This window comes from Schistocerca gregaria, chromosome 10 (genome assembly GCF_023897955.1).
Source record: "Schistocerca gregaria isolate iqSchGreg1 chromosome 10, iqSchGreg1.2, whole genome shotgun sequence".
In the NCBI taxonomy this organism is placed as follows: Eukaryota; Metazoa; Arthropoda; class Insecta; order Orthoptera; family Acrididae; genus Schistocerca; species Schistocerca gregaria.
This window is the reverse complement of record NC_064929.1, coordinates 129,685,481-129,709,040: the sequence shown is the minus strand read 5'-3', so window position 1 is coordinate 129,709,040 and position 23,560 is coordinate 129,685,481. Positions and strand designations below refer to the sequence as shown.

At 39.8% G+C, this 23,560-nt stretch overlaps 1 protein-coding gene across 11 annotated transcripts in view; it reads right to left on the bottom strand.

Moving 5' to 3' along the window:
• The window catches only part of LOC126293183 (F-box/LRR-repeat protein 17-like), an 85,569-nt gene that overhangs the window by 48,078 nt on the left and 13,931 nt on the right, over positions 1-23,560 (bottom strand). For 2 of the 11 annotated variants that reach the window (XM_049986285.1, XM_049986287.1), the window contains exons 2-4: positions 22,267-22,309; positions 4,779-5,106; positions 2,758-2,796 (exon numbers count right to left, since the gene is read on the bottom strand). In XM_049986285.1, the coding sequence (XP_049842242.1) occupies positions 2,758-2,796; positions 4,779-5,035 (296 nt within the window). In that variant the 5' untranslated portion in view covers positions 5,036-5,106; positions 22,267-22,309. Of the gene's footprint in view, positions 1-2,757; positions 2,797-4,778; positions 5,107-22,266; positions 22,310-23,405; positions 23,546-23,560 lie in introns of all 11 variants that reach the window. The other 9 variants (XM_049986284.1, XM_049986286.1, XM_049986291.1 and 6 more) reach the window with 5 other exon arrangements.

Here is a 23,560-nt window from a genome sequence, read left to right as displayed (position 1 = left end):
TATGCTCACTTCCACCAAAGAGCACTTCTGCATCTTAGTACTGTAAAATGTTTCTATTTCCTTCAGTGTGGTAGTGCCCCATATTAATTCCTATTCTACTATGGTATAACCAGTCCCTTTCTTGGTGCCCTTTCTGGCACAGTATAGGTCAGCTTCTCTTGGGTCCACCTATCAGCCTTTTTTTCATCATTCCTAATTAGAGAGTACACTCCACATTTCATATACATTTATATCTCCCATTACTTTTCCTTCTACTTTCTACAATATTACTTTGAGGTTCCCTTTTGACTTCCATGTCTGTACTCTATTTCAGATGTTAAGTCTTTTGCTTACTATCTTCTCCATATCTTAATTCATCTATTGACGACACTACATGTCCAAGTATTGTTAGCAAAGTTTGATTATATTTCTTTAGTTTGTCGGCACTATATAAACCTTTCTCGTGAACAGTGTGTGGTTCAATTAAACAGTATGCTTTCGGGTGTGGACTAAGATCTTAAATGGGCCTGCACATTTTGGAAAAAAACTTCCTGAAAGTCCTGTTTTATATTGATAGGTACATGGTACGGTCTGCAGGAAAAAAGATACCTTTGTTTTTAATCTTAAAACCACACACACACACACACACACACACACACACACACACACACACACACAATCTCCTGTACTGTCTGAAAATACATCTGAATATCTGAACAATATTCGAAATAGCTCTTCCTTTTGAGTAAGTGTTAACAGTTCTGCTTCATAAGCCTTTGCATACATATCAGCTTTATTTGCAGTTTGTTGTAGATTCCTTACAACCTTCTCCATTGAACTTTTATTCGTTATTAACCATAAATTACTCCCATTTAGTACTTGACAGTGATCTGTCTTAACTAAGATCTCTTTTATTATAGTTACCAAGATTGCACTTAAAAGAATCACTTGAAGTCAATTACCACTTAGTATTTCATTAACCTGTTTACTCCTAGTAATACTTGCATATTTATTTTAGGGACTATTAACATGGTTTGTTCAAACTCCACCCGATGTATTCCATAGGTAATCCCTGTTTCCCATTTCGCTACATTGCTCTTAGTACCTGTAATACCTACAATATGTACTACCATAACAGGTAACTTAGGAAATTCCTTTATTCTTCCACTTAATAGCAATTCCTTTGTAATTATTGATACTTCGCTTCCTGAATCAATGTAAATTTCCGCTCCTCTATTTCCTATTCTTCTGATTTCAATTGGTTTGCATTGCACCTTTTTAAATTTTCCTCTTCTGTTAATAACCAATTGTTAATAGGTGACATTTTACTATAAATGGTCATTTTACTTATATATGAGTTGAGTACTGTTCTGCGTCATCCTGGAGTTTGCCCCTTGACCCAGGATTGTTCTCGTTATCTGTCACTATGACTGGATACTGGTTGGAACTTACTTCAATAATATGCTGAATTGCTTATGCGTCATTATTTCGTTGCATATTTATTTGTTGGTTGTGAGGTGTGAACATCTGCAAGTTTATGTTATCAGTCTGATTTCTTCCCCCTCTAGGGTTGTTATGATTTAGTCTGTTATCCTTGCTGTGAACAGTTTCATTACTGCTTACTTTACAATAATTGGATTCCTTCATCGGTGGTAAGAAATTAGGAAAGGATTTGTTATTCCTATTCCCCGTATTTTGGTCACACGCTGAATAATTTTCATTTCTTCCAATATTCAGACTGTCTAAACCTTCAAGAAATATTAATAACTCTTTCACAGTTTTCCACCCTCTATACAATGTCCCTTGTCAAGTGTGGTATGGTAAAAGTCTAAGTTCATTTCATCTATTGGATCATCTAAGTACGTCAATTTTGTCAATTGCCATTCTATTTACTTTTTATATGTGCCCCATGAATTATTGTGTGGAGTAGGGTCTAATAACTTTAAGATTAATTTGTCCCGAGTACTTTATGACCAGTACTTCCTCTTAAAGCTTTCCTCGACATCTTTCCAAGACACAAATTCTTCTGCACAACCATTTTCTCATTCCACAGCATCTCCCATTAACTATATTAATGTGAAATTTATTTTCTTTAAGTAATCCCACTTTTTAGGTAAAGATCCGGCAAACACTCTTATAAAATAAATTCAGTGTACATCACTGTCTGGTTTATACTTTGGAAATTGCTTTGCTAAATTAAACCCATTTCCTATATATAAATCCTCTACTACATCTTTAACAACTCCTGACACAGTTTCAGGTTTACTGTTTTCTAATTTCTTTTGTATTGTCTATTGTTTCCCATATTCTATCAAGTTCTTGTTTACTGTTAGTTGCACCTTCCCCAGAAGTGATTTTGTTATTTCCCTCTCCTTCCCTCTTTCCTGATGAAGCAACCGTTGGTTGTGAAAGCATGAATTTTGTGTGTATGTTTGCGTTTATTTGTGTGTCTTACCAATGTATAAAGCCTATTCATATTTTTGTTGTGATGTACCAGTCATTTATAATTCATTTATTGTGTATTCACACCTAAGCAGTGAACACTTCAATGTATAATGCCTAACCATGTTTTGTCATGATGTACCACTCGCTTATGATTCTTTTATTGTGTATTCACACCCAAGTGGTGAACATGTACCTGTGTATAAGGCTCAACCACATAATTGTTGGTGATGTTTCAATCACTTATAAAACACAACCAATATGATGTATTAGTCACTTATTCAAGTTTTTGTATACTCTTACGTATCATTCAATTATATGCTAGCTAGCACTTACTGTGAAGGGAAAAGCAACAACTTCGTTGCGCATATATTCCTGAAAAAAAAAAAAAAAAAAAATACATTAATTAATGTTTGAATGATTGTAAAGGTGGGAAGGAGGTGTTGAAAGTGCCTTGACAAATGAAAAATAGTAAGATTGGCCCTGGTCAGACATTTCATTCAACAAAGCAGTAGCCGGCCACGGTGGTCTCACGGTTAAGGCGATCAATCCGGAACCGCGTGACTGCTACTGTCGCAGGTTCGAATCCTGCCTCGGGCATGGATGTGTGTGATGTCCTTAGGTTAGTTAGGTTTAAGTAGTTCTAAGTTCTAGGGGACTGATGGCCACAGCTGTTAAGTCCCATAGTGCTCAGAGCCATTTGAACCATTTTTTTTTTAACAAAGCAGTCTGCATACTGCAAACATCTAGACTATCTACAAAAGAGTCAGTGTACTGGATTCTCAATGTTCATACAGTTAAGAAATAACTTCTTCTTTCCTTGTACTACTGAGTAATAATTTTTGCATAATACTTCATATTTAATTTACACATTTAATCAAACACAGGACTTATCCCATACCATAAATAGAATGCTTGTTCCTCCAATTTACTGCAAAATGTGTACTGTTACACAGATCTATCAGAAAATGTTTCATTCAACTTTCAGTTTCACAAATCCTTTTGGGGGGCGCTGAACTGTAACAACTCATTAAGACCCACTTAAAATGAACATTTTCCAGTCTAATTCAGGAGCGCACATGTGAACAAAATACGTAATTTGTCTGAAAAAATTATAGCTACAAAACTAACTATTACATCCGAATTATCTTAAAGTATAGAAGCCCTGTAAATGAAGGGAACATTTTCCATAAAGGGAGCCTCTAGTAATTAATAAAATATGAAAATACATTATTGTAATTTCATATTCGACAAGTTATACTCGAATAAAATAACGAACACAAACTAATATAGAATTGTACTTGCTGTTCTGGAGCAAACATACGTTTATATGTGTATTTTCAGTTTTTATATGTTAATTTTGATTGTTACTTAATCAAAAAATCATTTTAAACAATCCGAGGATTGTTCGGGGTTGTTTATATTATATATATATAAAATAGAAAGAAACTTCCACATGTCTGCTTGTGTGTGTGTGTGTGTGTGTGTGTGTGTGTGTGTGTGTGTGTGTATGTTTTATTCATTGTGCCTATCTACCGGCACTTTCCCACTTGGTAAGTCTTGGAATCTTTGTTTTTAATATATATATATAGGGATAGCCGTATTGGCATAGTGAGTCAGTACTTTGTGTATATTTGGACAGAAGACTTGTAGCTTGCTCAGCAAGATTCATTTCATTATTGTAAGTATGTTACTGCTTATTTCAGATTTGTCAAGATGCTTTTATTTACTTTGAGACCATAACAAATACTCAGCTGAAACACTATACTGGATTAAATATTCATTTAACTTTATAGTTAAATTTTACAGTAGCTGTTATCCAGGACTTCGGCTGCGACAGATCGTCTGCAACGATGAGCACACAAACCCCAATATAAAAGTCAAACTTATTCACAGATACGTTTTAGACCTGATGTGAATATTCCTCCCCCTGAAGATGCTCCATAAGAAAGAAACATAACGCCTTATTTTAGATTTTTTTAAATAAGCAAAATTTAATTTGTTATTTCATAGTTTGAATGATATAAAGAGAATGACAGTAAGAGTAATTTATTTATTTTCGACTGTTGTGTGTCCTATGCATCCCTTAATTTTACAATTTTTTGGAGAGTCTGCTGAAAAGTGTAAAAAGGAGGTCTTATCGGAATTAAAAAGCAAATTGGAAACTACCATTGGTCATTTGGACACAGGAATAAAAATTGGAATAATAGAAGATGTAACATAGTTAAAATACAAATAGAATATTACTAATGGTTGTTAAGTCATCAGAACAAAAATGCAAATTGAATAAAATGAAAGAGCTCTTGCAGTGTTCAGACTAGTCACCCCGAATAGCAGTAACAGCCACCTTCGCTTACCTCGCTGTGACGACGTACTCTTTGTCGAGCCAGAGCATCGGGTCCTGTGCCAGCCTCCTCCAGCGCACACAAACATTCTGCACGATGTCTACGAGGTCGCTGAAGCTCAAGGAGGAAAATATATTGATGATAACTTCATCTGGAAGGTGGTGAAAATGCATCCCTCCTTCATCAGCCGAATCATTTTTCTCAGCCATCTCACTGTTGCGACGGACCTTCGTCGACGGCTCGCCCCACTTGCGTCTGCCCTCTGCCATTCCTCGCGTGCCGACAGCGGCGCACAATTGGGTGTTACGGAAGTCTCAGATTAAGAGTGTGCTTCCTTCCGCTGAAACCAATATTATTCACTCTTCCCGATCACAGATTTCTCATTAACAATAATAGATCGACATTGAATTAAAATATGACATTTAAACATTAACAATACTATAAATGGATAGAATGCTACTCACAGTTGAAGACAAGGACGACAAGAATGTCCCGCGTAAGCTTTCGGCAAAATCCTTCTTCAGAAAGAGATATATACACACACATATTCATCCGAGGAAGGACACCACACACACGATGACGACAACCTCCGGCCGGGCAGCGGTCATGCGTGTGAGGTGTGCTTGCGTTTATGAATGTGTCTGAATTTCTCTTTTGTGAAGAAGGCTTTGTCTGAAAGCTTATATGAAACAGTCTTTTTATTTTGTCTGCCTGAAACTTAATGTATACTTTCCAAATACTGTTGATATTCCTACCTCTAATTTCCATTGTTTATGTTGAAATACTACATCACAAATGATACTCTACAGCAGGGCTTCTCAAATTTTTTCCGTCAGCATTCTGCTTTGTGCAGCCACTTTTCTCTGCTGCCCCCGCTGACAGTCATCAATGTAGTTAGTTTTGTGTTGGTGCATAAGTTCGTTGCGTTTTTCTGTAAGTTTAATAAATGTAATACATACACGTCAGAGACACTAAAGTGCGTGTCATTTGTGACGGCGGCCGAGTTTAGGTTCGTTCTGTGCATCTGACGTCACAAAACACAGTCAGCCAATGAACAGAGAACGACGTTGCCAGAGCTCGACTGCTGTGCAGAGCACAGACGAGTGTCTTCAGTTTTAGAATCGTTCAGTCATAAATAAAGTAATTGAACAAAAGCAATGTCTTGATAGCAGACTTTCTTTTATAGAAAGTTTGGATAAAGCATTCTTCATATTCTGCTAATTAATTAAACCAAACAAGCAATAAGCCTCATAATTCAGGTGATAGCAAGGAAAGGTGTTTGTATCATTCTCACTAACTGCTTTTTCGCAATAAAGAACAGCGGTAATTTTTTATTTCCTATTGTACTTTGACGAAACGTGAGTAATTCATAATCATACCAACAGTGTTTGTTGGTATTTTGGATGATATTTTAAAGTCCTCCGGGAGATATATTGAATGACGAGCTGCGTTAGCATAATGGTTAAGGTGTATGGCTACTAAGCGAAAGGTTCTCAGTTCAATCCTTGAACGGTGATTTATATTTTCTTTATTTAAAACCAATATCAAAGTGCCTTACTTTATGAATTTTATTCATTAGAACATAATTTTTTGAAATTTCTAGTGACAACTAAAATCAACCATACGGAAAATGTACGCTGTGGACTTTTACCTCTGCAAACTCTTCAAAATTTCGTGCAATGGTTTACTACATCTAATGCTGCACAATAACTGTGTTGAACATCAAAACAAAATTAAGTCATTTATGGGGGGAAAGTATCAGTCAAAAAGATGTGTAAAAATCAAATTTTTGGGTCAAATAGTTTTTGTGAAATCGAATGATAAAGTGTGTCAAAACAGTCTAAACACCATGTGCCTGCACAGGCGAGCAGTGCAATGATGACAAAATCGCGCACCACGGAATGCGGGGAGCTTCGCTCCTCCCTAAATGTAAGTTTGCAAACTATACTATGGCGCTGTTTCTCTTGGCACGTACAACTGGCAACGCAGTAATCTCCCATGTCTGGGCGGGCATGCACAAACTGCCAAGATCAAAGAATTTAACTATAGTCACCAATGATATATTCTCCTACACTATTTACAACAATCTGCCAAGGCTGGGGTAACTTTTCAATTATGGAACTGTAGAAATTATACGGTTTTCAGGCAAAGAACTTATGTTCCATGTTCAGAGGGCATTTTCATCCAGAAAGGAAATTCCTCAGAGGTTGTTCGATAGAGAATGAAAAAGGCGAAAATATGAGGGTGCAAGATCGGGGGAATAATGTAGATGCAGAATGACTTCCCAACCCAATTCCTGTATAGCATATTTTGTCAGTCTAGCAGGATGTGGGCATGCACTGCCTTAGAGGAGCATTTTTCACACAGTCTTCCTGCTCATCATTCTTCGACTGCATCTACAATATGTCTCAGTTGTTGACAATAAATGTCAGCAGTGACGGTTGATTACATCTCGGGGCAGCAGTTAGTAGTACACCACAATGTTGCTGTTCCAATAGATGCACAATATTATCTTTCAAGGATGCATGCATATCTTTGTATGGGAAGTTGTTTTGTTTGGGCTCAAACAGACTTTCTCACCAACAGTAATGCAACAGGATGGGAACCATCAGTGTCGTTCATGAGCTAACTGGTGATGAGCAAGCACAGATGCACATATGGGCACCTGCTGATTTTTGTGATTTTAACTTAGACCATGCGGTACCCATACAACTGATTTCTGAACATTCCCAATCAGATGCAAATGTCATACGATAGTAGAAGGATCACAGTTCACCACATCTGCCAGTTTTCGAGTACAATGATGTGGATCATTGTGGGTAAATGTTTTTAAACGGCCTTCACCGGTCTTCCCAAATGTGGAGAGTGCCTATTATCAAAACAATCCTCCTTAAAACGATAAAACCATTTTCTTGCTGTCCTGTATCCAGTGGCATTATCCGCATACACGGTGAATACGTTTCTGGCTGCTTCTACCGATGTCAAACAGAAGAATATGTTGGAAATGTACCGATTTCTCCACTTGGCACTCTATTTTCTAGTGTCCGCAGCTCCACTAACTATCTCCAAATGACAATATGTAAACTCAAATAGCAACAGTTAATTACAAATAACAAATCACAACCAATAATAAAGCCACAGCAGCTCTAATACTAACAAGCAAAACAAAATGTTACAAACTTATGCACCAAACAAACCGTAGTAAATAACTTCACGAGTCAAGGTGATGCTTACCTTTAGGACAAATTCTTATAGAAAAGAAGTTCATTGGGAGGGGAGATAGAGCAGTTGGCTGCAAGGGGAGTTGTGGCTAATGCACAATGATGGGAAGCTGTTCATTGGAGGGGAGCTGTTCATCGGAATGGGAGATAGAGCAGAGGAATGGGAGACTGCAAGGGTGGGGGGGGTGGGGGTGCAGGATGAGTGAAGTCACAGTCCTGTTGTAAAGTGGAAAGGTCGGTGTGGGGCAGTGGGCTAGCAGAGACTAGTCAGCAGGATTTAAGGGGCCAAAGGATGCATTGTAAGGGCAACCCTTATCTACGTACTTCAGACAAGATGGTGTTGTGGGGAAGTTCCTGCATGGCACACGTTATGAAGCAGCAATTTAAAACCACCACATTGTGTTCTGCACCATATTCTGCTGCCAGATAGTCTATGGTACTCTTGTCCAGTTTTGAACCGGTTGACAGTTGGTTGCTTTTCACGTCCACATAAAAAGCTGTGCATAAATGGCATCACAGCTGGTATACCACAGGGACTCTTTCTGCAGCTCGCCCTGTCTGTGGTACGACAAGCCCGTGACGGGACTTGAGTCGGACGTGCAGAGTGGGTGTATTGGAAAGGTCTGGCAGCTGGGTCTCCCACATAGGTATGCTACATGAGGTGTGCAGTTGGCAGTAGGTCTGTCACTGGGTGGACTAGAATACTGCTATGTTGGGTGGTTAATGGAATACCATTTTCAGAGTTTTGAACAGATGTACAGTCAGTGGTACACATAATTAACAAGGCATGACTAGGAAATGTAAATTTAAGTGTACTTCTGGCAACTTCTACAGTGCCTTAATGATTAAAGATGGTATAAGTTTCAATGTCCCAGATAGTAGAATACAGGAAGAGATGTTGAAATACTCTGACCCATCACTTTCTCAAGTGTTGCAAATCTTAGGGCAATACGATTTGGGTGCCACAGCAGTCAAGAAGTTTGAGCGGGCCTCAATTTGTCGGGTCGAGTCACCCCTTGCTCGCGATTGCCCCGAGCAGCCACAACAACGACCACATACACAGGCGTTCAGGCAGGTAACCAGACCTGTGAATTTAGTGAAGTCTTAAACTAGATGTCTTGCTCGCCATAAAAGAAAGGATTGCCCATCACGTAGTGCAACGTGTTACACATGTGGAAAAAAAGGCCACGTCCGAGTAGTTTGTTTGCAACGGCACAAAAATGCCAATTTTGCCCACTTCCAGAAAAACAGGTTCGTGCACATGCAATGAACATTATGTTTTCTAAATCTATGACAGACTAAGGTTGTGCCTCCTTCTTGCCCTAGTGCTGTGCAACGAGATTCTAACAAACTATGTCTCACTACGAATGTCGTGTGAACATTCAGTTACACACAGGTACCTCAGTAACTTTACATAAGTGTGCCACATATGAACAGTTAGGCTCACCACACCTTTCAAAATCTAGTAAGCACCTCACTGCTTACAACGGACAGGAAATACCAGTGCTTGGAAAGTGTAGTTTGCCTGAGACTTACAAAATCTCACACCAGAACAATGAATATTACTGCTAAATCTACAGAGTGAGAACCAAATTTTATTGCCAACTTTTTATTAAGGAAACTGCAATAAGCCACCATCGGTACCACACTCTTCAAAATTAAAAAAAGACCAGTAAGGATCCTTTGTTCGGATCAAGGAAATAACAGCAAATTCCTATAATCAGAGTTCCCTTCAACTCTATACCCGTACAACTGTTCCATGTCATAGTCGGCTGTTAGTAGCTGGTAGACAGCCAAACACGTTGGAAGCGACCTATCACAACTGTTGCGGGAGAGAGGATGGTGAGGTGGCACACCGCTGAACCCAGCAATCTTCTCTGCACTCGGTGAGTCGAGAACTGCCTGCTGAACAGTCGGCACCGACTTATCTAGCCCTGGGTGGAAGGATATTTGCAGGACGATTTGCACACACGTGAACACCAGGAAATGGTTCGTTGTTCATTGCGCCCCCTTCTTCTACTGTCGGCTGATGCCCTGATGTTCGCCAGACCTACGTGTTTGTTGTCAACTGTGATACTTGCTTGTAAACACTCGTGTCGGCCAGACTTCACAGTGGAGTCAGCAACCCGCACTGCTGGTCTGTCTGCGGAGTTGCTGCTGTGTTAGGCGTCTGTAGTGACTGCAGCATTTACTGTGTTGAAATCGAGAGAGAGAGAGAGAGAGAGAGAGAGAGAGAGAGAGAGCTTTTTCGGATTAGATGCCTTTGATTTGTTTGGACTTGGCATCCACGACAATGTACTTTCCGTATCGGCTTGAGATCCAAAAGACAGTGTCGATAGCTTGCTTAAAGAATTTCCTGAACTATTTTCCGAAGGAATGGGAAAAGCTAAAACCTTTTTAGCGCATATTACATTGAAAGACAATGCACAGTCTAATTTTTTCTGGGCCCGCCCTGTTCCAATTGCTTTACGAGACAAAATAGCCAGTGAACTGAAAGAATTGCAGGATAATGGCATAATTGACCCCACTCTAGCTAGACAGAGGACAAGTCCACTAGTTTTGTTACCTAAGCCTTCTGGTCACATTCGCATTTGTGTTGACTTCAAGTCTACAGTCAGTCCACAGGCACCAGTTGATACTTATCCGTTACCTCACCCTGAGGAACTCGTGGACAGGCTCGGTGCAGGACACTACTTTTCTAAGATAGATTTGTGTGATGCCTACTTGCAAATTCCTTTGGATGAAGAATTGCAGAAAGCGTTTGTTGTAAACACACATACGTCTGCTCAAGTATTTGCATCTGCCCTTCGGCAGTGCTTCAGCATCCATCATTTTTCAATGTTACTTAGAACAGCTGACTGCAAATTTCCTTTTTGTTCAAACTACCTTGACATTATTGTCGTCTCAGGTCGTACACCAGAGGAACACACCACCAATTTGTATGCTAATTTTCAAGTGTTGTCAGAATCAGGACTCAAGTGTTGCCTCGAAAAGTGTGGCTTTTTTCAGTCTGAACTACGGGACATAGGTCATGTGATAAACAATCAGGGTGTTCACCCTGTCCAACCTCATTTGCTTGCAAACTGTGACCTGACCGTTACTTGCAATGTGTCTGAACTGCAGTCGTACTAGGCAGGATGATGTACTACATCCAGTTTATACCGAATACCGCTCATATCACAGTTCCATTGCATCGCTTGCGGCGTAGAAATGTACCTTTTGTTTGGACTAAAGAGGGTCTAGATCCATTCCTATGGAATCGGCACTGTGCTTTCGCACAAAACTGGTGCGCGAGACAGATCTGTTGCTTTTGCCTCAAAGTTGTTAACTCAAACCCACTGCAATTATTGTCAAACAGAAAAAGAGGTTCTCGCTATTGTGTATGGTGTCGCAAAATTCCATCACTATTTGTAATGTCGCAAGTTCTATTTAGTGACAGATCACAAGCCTTTGCAGTCCTTGTTTCATCTGTCAAAGGCGCTTCCTACATTCACTGCTCAAAAACGGCAACATTGAGGGGTTTTGCTTTTGCAGTATGTGTATGGAATTGTGTAGAGACGTACGGCAATGCAGATGCCTTATCTCACCTTCCGATTGGCCCAGACTCTGATTTTGATGCATCTATCATTTCTTGCTGCCAAATCGATGCACAGTATTCCAAATTGCTGCAATCTTTTCCCTTGCACTACAGAAAAATTGCACAGGCCACGGAAGCAGGCCCAGATCTCAAGATTTTGTTTCATTACATTCGCATGTCTTGATCTCATTCATTGAACAGTATCCAGCTGATATCTTGCATGTCGGCATAATGTTTCAGATCAATCGCATGGGCTTATTCCAAAAGTGTTGCAAAAGGATGTGTTGTTATTGCCCCACCAAGGACAGTTGGGAATTGATCGCACAAAACAATGTGCCGGCACTGTACTTGTCAGGGCATGGGTGCCCACATATAACAGATAACGTCTCAGTGTCACGCATGCACGAAAAGCCATCTGCTCCGTCACAGACATTCTCAACTTGGCCTAAGACTCAAACGCCACGGCAATGAATACACATTGACTTTAAGGACCATTTTGGGACACTCATTGGCTCACAGTGGTATACTCTTTTAGTAAGTTCCCTTTTGCGGTTCCTACAAACTCTACCACATCACACAGCACCATCCAAGCATTGTCCTCCATATTTTACATCGAAGGTTTGCCAGAAGTACGTGTCGGACGATGGACTGCAGTTCACATCATGTAATTTTGGACGGTTTTGCGAACAGAATCTGTTTCTCCCACAGTCCAATGGAGATGCAGAACACTTTGTACGCACTTTGAAGCAACAGGTGGCCAAGCTTCTCATCTCCTACACACAGGAATAGGCGCTGCAACTCTTTCTCGCCTCCTATTACTCTCACCTACAAAATGTACTATTACTGGCAGAACTTCCGCATGGCCACCGCCATCAGACGCTGCTACACTTGCTACAGCCACCGCAGCATTGGGCCCTGCCAATGGTCCAATGTATTACTTTACATCATGTGATCTTGTTCTTTTCAGGGTTTGTGACAACTGGGGCACTGGGAAAGAGGCATGATCCAAGAACGCATTGGCTCTTCTAAGTATTTGATTGCAGGTCCCGATAGTTTGCAGCACCGTCACCAGAACCAAATTTCCGCATGTCATTTGCCCCGCGATTCTGCTGCTTTTCTTCCCTCAGCTTCGCGTGTTCAGGGGACTGCGTGGCCTTTGTAGCTCCCTGCTGGTGCCACCAGGGCACTCCAGGAGAAGTGAATGGATGATACGCTCTCGCCCCCCGCCATCTCTTCACCAACCCAATGGACGTGGCCACACTGTGACCGTTGTAACAATACGAGTCAAGATAGATGTAATGGAACTTGAATAGCGTATTTGCCTCTATTGGTTACGGCAGAGAGATCGATCTTTCGGTCCTGTCTGTATATTTATATATACTATTTCATGAATAAAGGCTCGGCGAGTGTAAAGCTATCGTTAAAGACGCACAACGCGCGATTTGTTACGATTTGGTCGGTCATAACAATAATAATATGCTTTTGAATACAATAAAATATAACTGTGATACCTGTCTAGTGTTATTGGAAATAATATGTAGTAAATTAATGAGTAAGGTAGCCGATCCTTTAAGAAGAGGTAAAATTGGGCATGTTGAGGTGTTTTGCTTCATATCGACGAAGCCGATGATACGGCGTCATTTTTTCGTTTACTCTTAGAAATAAACAAGTAAAGAAGTGCTAATTGTGCGTTGTGAAAAAATATAAGGGTGAGTATTAAATAACTACAGTATACAATCAGAGTAACAAAAGGACAATTAGTTACACAAAATCATGGCTAGCAAAGTGTGGTCATTAAATTGAGTACAACAACAGGGCAGTCAGTTCCAGGATAAATCTATACGCATCTCACGAGGGACGTGGTATTGAGACAAATTTTTTTTAATTATATCGCAGAGAGCGGGCTCCAATTTATGAAAAGGAGAAAAGCGTTAACTTTTACGCGAACTCTTAATAATAGCGGATCGGAGAGAAAAGTGTGTAATTGTCTTACGCCTAACATACATTCGTGGAGGGCGGTGGCTGAACTAAAAGAGTCAATTACAAAATACTGTACCCTTATCATTGACTGTTGCTTTCGAGCAACCAAATCTGTTCATCAAAGGTATTCGATGGAACTTGGGAGTTGGGGTTCAGGCACTCGCATATACTCCACATCAGAGTGTGAATGAGTGGTGAATGCGAAATAAAACTGTGAACAAAGTTACATTAAATAAGACAGAAGAAAAAAGACAGTTTGGTCGTAGCTGTTATTATTCCATAAACTGTAACATTTCTTATCATTGTACGAAGCCTTTATAGGTGATCTTTATGACAATTTGCTTCGAAGGGATCTCGTTATGAGTTAAGTTTTGGGGTCCCTGGTCAAGAGGAAGTAGTTCGTAGATCCTAACTACTGCAGCTATTCTGGAATCAGGTGCTACCGTGACTGTTGTGTGTTGTCAGTGACTGAAGGTTACAATATCTCATGCTATAACATCGACGCGCCTTTCCACTTGGTATAACGGTGCCTCAAGGCAACAACGACAACACCAACGACGAAGGAAGATACGGTAGACCGTCATCGCCCCAGGACAAACCCTCACACCTGCCAATGTCCCCTGGCAGCTGTTTTCTGGAAGATGTTCATGTTGCTTCACAACACCGATGGCAGGGTATATTCGGGAGTCGCCATCCTCCACGGTCACGGCTCCAGGCTCATCTCTACATCCAGCATCCTGCCTCCCTCCCCGTTGTTCTTGTTCGCAACCTCACTACACGACAACAGGGCGGCAATTCGGCGGGGAAGAATGTGCTGGCGTAAGCAACAATTGTGATACGTCACTTCCGTCGTGTTAGGTTATCTACCAGCTGCTAACAGCAGACTTTGACTTGGAACAGTTGTACGGGTAGAGTTGAAGGGAACTCTGATTATATTGCTTGATCCACAGAAGGGTTCCTTATTGTTGTTTTACTTTTGAAGAGAGTGGTACTGATGGTGGTTTATTGAATTTTCCTTAATAAAAAGTTGGCAATACAATTTGGTTCTTGCTCTGTAGATTTAGCAGTAATATTCACTGTTCTGGTATGAGATTTGTAAGTATCAGGCAAAGTACACTTTCCAAGCACTGGTATTTCCTGTCCGTTGTAAGCAGTGAGGTGCTTGCTAGATTTTGAAAGGTGTGGTGAGCCTAACTGTTCATACGTGGCACACTTATGTAAAGTTACTGAGGTACCTGTGTGTAACTGAATGTTCACACGACATTCCTAGTGAGACAGTTTGTTAGAATGTCACTGCACAGCACTAGGGCGAGAAGGAGGCACAACCTTAATCTGTCATCAGTTGCAGCCCAGTCGAGTTGCAAAATCAGGCATCACATAGCAACCAGAATAGTGTACATAGTGGACTTTGTACTTCGCCAGCAGTGATGCTAACATGGACTACTGCAGAGAGCTTGCAACACAATGACTGGCTAGAGCTAAGTAATTTTCTATTCTTATGAAAAAAGAACCCAGTTAATATATGTGCGCAGTTTCTGTTATAGAAAGAGTATACGGGCCACCAGTCTTCTCCTGGCTTCCCTTGGTACAGCTAGTTAGTTAGTTAGTTATATTACTTGTTCCATGGATCATGAACACGATTCTTTCGTAATGATGTGGAACGTGTCAAAGTACAAAAGATTCATTTATCCCAAATAATCTTTGTTAGTCTTATATACGGTACAATTGTTAATACTTACTGTATTTCTTTAGCCTATGTCTAAAAATTCATCTATGGAGTAGAAGGAGTTGTCATTCTGGAATTCCCTTAACTTACTTTTGAATGCCGATTGGTTGTCTGTCAGACTTTTGATATTGTTTGGCAAGTGACCAAAAATCTTTGTGGCAGTATAATTCACCCCCTTTTGTGCCAATGTCAAATTCAATGAACGGTAGTGAAGGTCACCCTGTCTCCTAGTATTGTAGCTATGGACTGTGCTATTAATTCTGAAGTGATCTGGGTTACTAACAACAAATTTCATTAGGCTGTATATATATTGTGAAGCTACTGGCAATATCCCTAATTCTTTAAATAATTGTCTACAAGATGATCTTGGATGAGCCCCAGATATTATTCTGATAACACGTTTTTGTGCAATAAATACGTTCTTTCTTAGTGATGAATTGCCCCAAAAGATGATTCCGTAAGAAAGCAACGAATGAAAATATGCATGGTAAGCTAACTTACTGATGTGCTTGTCTCCAAAATTTGCAAAGACACTAATAGCATAGGTAGCTGAGCTCAATCGTTTCAGTAGATTGTCAATGTGTGTCTTCCAGTTTAAATTCTGATCAATACAGACACCCAGAAATTTTGAACAATCAGTTTTCGCTAAAGATTTTCCCCCACACTCTATAATTATTTCTGGTGTTATGCCTTTCCCTGTACTGAACTGTCTGTGTAGAATTGATCTGAGATCCCTTGTCAACAGCACTCATTACTTAATGGGAATAAAGTGCTAGCCGTGTTGTACAAGGACGATATTTTCTGAATCCGTGTTGGTTATGTACCAATGAGTCATTTTCTGCAAGGCGATTCATAAAGTTCGAGTACAGTATATGCTCCAAAATCTTACTGCAAATTGAGGTCAGTGATATGGGTCTGTAATTCAGTGGGTTACTCCTATTTCCTTTCTTGAATATTGGTGTGATCTGTCCTACTTTCCAGTCTTTAGGAACAGACCTTTCGTCAAGTGAGCGGTTGCATATGATTGCTAAGAAAGGCAGTATTGTGTCGGCATACTCTGAAAGTAACCTGACTGGTAAACCATCTGGACCTGAAGCCTTGCCCTTCTTAAGTGATTTAAGCTGTTTCGAAACATCTAAGACATCTACTTTCATGTCACCCATGCTAACAGCTGTTCTGGTTTTGAATTCGGGAATATTTACTTCGTCTTCTTTCATGAAGGAATTACGGAAAACTGTATTTAGTAACTCTACTTTAGTGTCACCATCATCGGTAACATTTCCATTGCTATTGCCCAGTAGTGGTATTGACTGTTTTTGCCACTGGTGTACTGTACATATGACCTTTGGGTTTTCAACCATATTTTGAGACAATGTTTCATTGTAGAAACTATTAAAAGCATCTCGCAATGATGTCCGCACTAAATTTCAAGCCAGTCTTGGGGATTTTGCGTTCTTCAGAATTTGGCATGTTTTTTTCGTTGCTTCTGCAACAGTGTTCTGATGTGTTTTGTGTACCACGGTGGATCAGTCCTGTCTCTTATTAACTTATGCGGTATGAATCTACCTATTGCTGTCAATACAGTATCTTTGAATTTGAGCCGTATCTGGTCTACATATACATAATTAGCTTGGAAGGAATGGAGATTATCTCTTAGGAAGGCATCAAGCGAATTTTTATCTGGTGTTTTAAATAGACATATTTTGTGTATATTTTTAGTAATTTTGGTTTATATGCTTTCGAGCCTTGCTGCAGTGACCTTGTGTTCATTAATCCGTGTATCTGTCATGATGCTCTGTATTAGATTAAGTGTGTTTTCACAACCATTTACAACTCGTGTGGGTTCATGAACTAATTGTTCAAAGTAATTCTCAGAGAGAGAATTTAGTACAATTTTGGAAGATGTTTTCTGTCTTCCACCAGCTTTGAACATGGATTTTCACCAAAAAAAATCGAGGGTAGATTGAAGTCTCCACTAATTATAACTGTATGAGTGGGGCACTTATTTGTAATGAGATTCAAGTTTTCTTTGAACGGTTCAGCTATTATATCATCTGAGTCAGGGGGTTGGTAGAAGGAGCCAATTATTATTTTGGCACAGCTGTTGAGTATAACCTCTACCCATAGTAATTTGCAGGAACTATCTATTTCAACTTCATTACAAGATAAACTACTACCAACATTCACAAACACACCACCTACTTTATTTAATCTATCCTTTCTGAACACGGTTTGCACCTCTGCAAGAATTTCAACAAATTTATCTCTGGCTTTAGCCAGCTTTATGTTCCTATAACGATTTCAGTTTCAGTGCTTTCTATCAGCGATTGAAAGTACTTTTAGATCTTTCCCGAGACTGTCTAACCTAAAAAACCGCCCAGTCCACGGCACACAGGCCCTGATACCCGTGTAGCCGCCTCCTGCGTGTAGTGGACACCTGACCTATTTAGAGGACCCTGAAACCCCATCACCCTATGGCGCAAGTTGATGAATCTGCAGCCTACACAGTCGCAGAACTGTCTAAGCCTCTGATTCAGACCCTCCACTTGGCTCTGTACCAAAGGTCCGCAATCGGTCCTGTCGACGATGCTGCAGATGGTGAGCTCTGCCTTTATCTCGGTAGCATTACTGGCAGTCTTCACCGACTCAGATAGCTGCCGGAAACCAGAGAGAATCTCTTCCAATCCATAACGACACACATCATTACTGCCGACATGGACCACCACCTGTAGTTGGCTGCACCCTGTACCCTTCATGGCATCCGGAAGGACCCTTTCCCCATCTCTGATGACTCCCCCGGTATGCACACGGAGTGCACATTGGCTTTCTTCCCGTCCTTAGCTGCCATACCCGTAAGCGTCTCCATCACCCGCCTAATATTGGAGCTCCCAATGACAAGCAATCCTACCATCTGCACTTGTCCAGACCTCTCAGGAAGACCGGCCACTGCCGCAACAGGCGAGACCGCCCTTGCTGGCTCAGAAGTACTTTCAGCAGTGGGCAGTACCTCAAACCTGTTGTGGAGGCATAAGGGTACAGCCTTCTGGCCAGCACCAACTCTGGTGTAATTTCTGGACAGCATTTTATGTGAGGACGGCTATTAGTTACCCATCGTAAGAAATGGTAAACAAGAGTTGACCGCCAGTGACAGAAAACACTTTTAAGCTCAAGATGGTGGATCCTTCCCCACAACACCAGCTTCTCTGAAGAATACATCTGAGCTGTTCTTGCAACATACCCTTCAGTTCAACACCTGTTTCCTCCACAACCACTTTTCCACACTATACCAAGAACATAGCTTTACTCATCTCACATCCATGTCTCCTCCTCATGCAGTCTCCCCTTCTTCAGTCCTATCTGCTCCTGTCAATGAACATCTGCATGCCATCGTGCACTGCAACGAGCCCTCTTGCTTAAGAAAGATTTATCCGAAAGCTAGGGAAAGTTCCCACTCTTCTGTACATCCCTACTGACGACTCAGTACTTTGACTATATGGCAAGTTGTTATCATACTCCTAAAATAATTTGTATTTCATTGAGGATCTTCCATTATTGTATTAGTAGTAACAACACACAAAAACAATAAACTCTTACAGTGAAGGCTAAGGTAAATGCTCGCACTGTTATCTATTTCAAGACAGCTGTTTGGCCATCTGTTGCTTGAAAGTGTCTACAAAGTTTTCTGCTTCTCGACTGGACTGTGAGTGGAACAGATCACTTTTGAGATGACAAATACCATTCTGCTCACAAAACTGTCCAAAATCGCTTGAGGTGAACCGCAGTCCTTTGCCCGACACAAGTACTTCTGGCAAACCTCCGACGCAAAATATGGAGGACAATGCTTGAATGGTGCTGTGTGATGTAGTAGAGTTCATAGGAACTGCAAATGGGAACTTGCTAAAATAGTCTGCCACTATGATTGGTTTAGCATGTCCTGGTGGAATATCACAATAAAAACTCACGATTAGTCGAGTGAAGTGCCTTCACTTCTAAGTGTAATAATATTGTGGTCAACTAATAGCAGTTTTGGGAGATATCTGGTTTTGGAGATATCTGAACGCAATCCCAATGACCCCTTTTCAGAAACCCTGATCTGGTAAACACTTTGCCATGAACAATATCTGAGAAAAAAATACTTGAAACAGATTAATAAATAGTTAAAGAACTACAATTAATGTACTGAATTAAAACATCAACAATGGAAACAAAAAGAAGTAGATAATAAATCTTGCACAGTAAGCTGTAAATTAATTTATCTCAAACAATGAAAGATACAGAAGGATGGGTTACTGAAGATCATAAGAAAGATAAATTTAGCATTAAGGCAAAGGGTATGACAAATTTACCATTAAGGCAAAGGATAGGGTAAATTTACCATTAAGGCAATGAGTGCTTATTCTGACAATTGCTTTAATTGTAGCTGTTGTTTCAGTCCCTGACAGGTTAACCCACTTATTCGTTGCTAATATTTCTGAATTATTCTTTGAGATGAAACAGTTTCAGCCCATAAAACCCTTCCCAAACCGCTGATTCGTTTCCAACTTCATACACTGAAGTGTGTAAGAAACACTCAACTACATGAAACACTATTCCACATACCATGCATTGAACTCCTCAATAGATAAACACTGGCACTGAAGCCGAGTAGCTCGACATAGCACTGAACTGTTACTAATCGCCTGCGCAGAAGCACGTACACACAAAATCGCAAACTTCGACACAGCTAGTTTGTGAGAGCAATCTTTAGAGGTGGTGAGAGTTCCCGTAACACACACTGACTGGCAACAAAGGCAAAAGTCACAAAAATGAATGCGAATGCTTATCGTCACTGACAACTGACTATTAGCGGTAAACTAAAAAAATCTATAAAGACTAGCCAGCAAGTGGTTGCCGTTTAACTTTTACTGCAGAACAAACAATTATAACCCTGTTGTCCAAAGTGAAAATTATGATTATAAATTACAGAAAGCAGCTTCTCTATATAATTATGCTCCTACCAAAAATGTTTGCCTTATAACCATAGAGTTGCAACCCCAAGACTGAAAAGCCCACTGTACATGGACTGCAATTTGGTCATCTTTATGTAATGAGTACCGGCTCTGCACACATCTATTTCCCAGTTGCTGCTTATTCTGCATCTGATTTAACAGTTACTTAGTTGGCTATTTCCATCTTCCAGAGATCATAACTGCCATCTAGAATGAGATGTAGCGGAGTGTGCAAAGATATGAAACTTCCTGCCAGATTAAAACTGTGTGCCGGACCGAGACTCGAACTCGGGACCTTTGCCTTTCGCGGGCAAGTGCTCTACCAACTGAGCTACCCAAGCACGACTCGTGCCCCGTTTGCAGGAGAGCTTCTGTAAAGTGTGGAATGTAGGAGATGAGGTACTGGCAGAAGCAAAGCTGTGAGGACGGGGCACAAGTCGTGCTTCGGTAGCACAGTTGGTAGAGCACTTGCCCGCGAAAGGCAAAGGTCCCGAGTTTGAGTCTCACTCCGGCACACAGTTTTAATGTGCCAGGAAGTTTCATAACTGCCATCTCTTGCTATCATGAGGAGGGATATTCCACATAAAGTAAGACACACTAACGATATTTAAAAGTTTAAAATTTTGTACTTTTTATATATTTTTTGAAAAGGCTGGACTTTTTACTGTATGGCAACAACAGTTGTGGCCCATTATTGCTTTCCATCCATAATTTGTAGTCATATGTTTTTTATGTCATGTGAGTGAGTTATTGGAAATTTTGGATCTTCATTTCAACTAATTGGCAGGTGAGAATCAGCATATCATTATTTATATTTTTGTTAAATGCCCTAATGTATTACATAAAGAGTATTAAACTGAAGTAGGTAAATTATAGGTTGGGGTAAACAACATAATACATCAGCATGAACTTTCATGTAACGTGAGTCTCTTTCAAGTAACCAAGTTTTTATACCAAGAGAGTTATTAGTAATTTACTTCTTAGTGTGAATGTGTAACTAATACAACTACTAAAAATTTCCCAATTTCAACCAATATTGTAAAAACAGCAAATTAAATGTGTAACATGAATCACATAATTTAAGTCACAGTTGTATTATTTTAAGATTAGAAGAAGAGGATGCCCTTACAACCAGCAGAAAGCCAGAGTAGGAGGAGGGAAAAATTAAAGAGTGAAGGAAAATATGAAGAATTTAAGACAAAGCACCTGGAAGAAGCTTGAAAAGCCTAGCAGAAGCAGAAACAAAAGTTTCCGCAGTTGAGCAAGGACTATTACTAGAAGAAAAAAGAGCTAAAAATAGGGAGAGTGTTACAAAAACATAGGCTACATAAGATGCAAGATCAGCAACCTAGTAAAACAAGTTTGTCACCGTATAAGTCACTTAGTACTCTGGATAAAGCCATGGCTTGAGTGTGGCAATTGCTTACATTAGCAAGGTACTGTCAACTATACCTGAAAATGTGACGGTAGTTTCAATCTGGTCAGATGGGCCTGCCTCACAATTTAAAAACAAATATATTACTGTTGCTGTACCTCAAATTCAAACATTTCATAATGTGGAAATCTATTGGAACTTATTTGCTACATCCCATGGTAAAAAAGCTGTCTATGGAATTGGTGCAGTTGCAGAACAGCTAGTGGGGAATACAGTAAAAAAGCAAACATTCATAGTAGGTGATGCATCAACGTTCACTCTGATAGCTGCAAGTACCACACCTATTCAGGTTTTTCATGGTGTTTTGATGAAATTCAAGAAATCAATGTGAAACTTAATCTGGCTCAAATATTTTCTTCAGCACCATCAGTACCAAACTTAAAGCGCATTCACTGCTTTCACCACAAGAAAGGAGTACTACAAACATATCTGCTGTCTCCAAAGAATTTTGCTGCTGCAGATCATCATACAAAAGAAACTATAGAAAGTGTGAATATTGGAGATAGGTACAAAGTAGGATATGACAGTAAATTCAATGCTGGAGAAGTATGTGCAGTATTTAGAAATTCTTACCTAATCAGTGCAATGAAATGTTCTGGTCACTATTGGAAATGGCCTGTAAAATGAGATGAAATTACTAAGAAAATTAATGCACTTGAAGTTGTCAATGCAAGAGTATATTTTCAGTTATCTGACTTTTAATTACATTTGCAGTTCATTTTCCCAGATGTTACGCTCTTATAATTTTTCATAGTGTTTGTAAAGTGAAATGTTAATGTTAAGTTTACCTTACTTGGCACATAAGGTCATATTTTCATTTCTCCACTTGCAGGAAAACAGTTTTTCCAACAAAAAAGTAGCAAGTAGCATGAGTCACATAACACTGAGACATGCGTCTTTTTCAGTATATTAAAATATTTCACATGGTAAAAATATTTTTAGAAATCTGTAACTCTGGCATTTTAATGCCAACTTAATATGCATTTTCTGTAACAAAAACCAGATCCATACTCCTAATACTTTGAGGAAAATTTTGACCTACAATGAGCATTAGGAATAGGATCTCCCAAATTTGTAACTTGAGTCACAACATGAATTACATGCTTGTTCTTTAATTTTAATGCTCTTCTCTACTTAAATAACTCTTCTTAATCTTTCTCTGAATAACACAACTTGTGATGATGATTTACAAAAGAAAATACGGGTTTACAGATTGATAAAATGTCAACAAAATAAAACACTGATTTCAAAATGTAACGTGAGTCACCATGGACTGTCCCAGGATCATGTCAGTTACTTTACAAATGTAACACGTATTCTACATGTTGTCTACTCACACGGTTGTCTTTTAAGTTACCATCAATTTTTTAGCATATGGTGGCCTATATTTATCTCGATTCTACGAAACTGGAAGTATTATGTTGTTCTTCAAGTCAGAGTACAAATGAAGTTATCATTTGACCATTCATTCACCAAAGCGATTGACCACCACCTGGAGGAATCTGTGATCTAGCTGCTACATTTAGTGACAGGACAGATCCCACAACCTGTGGCCGTTCACCTGCACATTAATCCCCGTGTCCATGCAGACAACGCCTACTGTAATGTAATAGACTAAAGTGCTCTATAGAAGTATACGATACACTTATTTACCTACCACCTCAATACACTATGATTTTTGTTATCTACATTTACATCTATACTCTACAAACCATGGCGAGCTGCACGGCAGTGGAGACATCCCAGTTATTCGAATTTCTTCCAGTTCCATCCAATTATGGAACACAAGAAGAATGACTGTTTCAATGCCTCTGTGCATGCTGCAATTATTGTAGTCTTGTCCTCTGGATCCCTGTGTGATCAATAC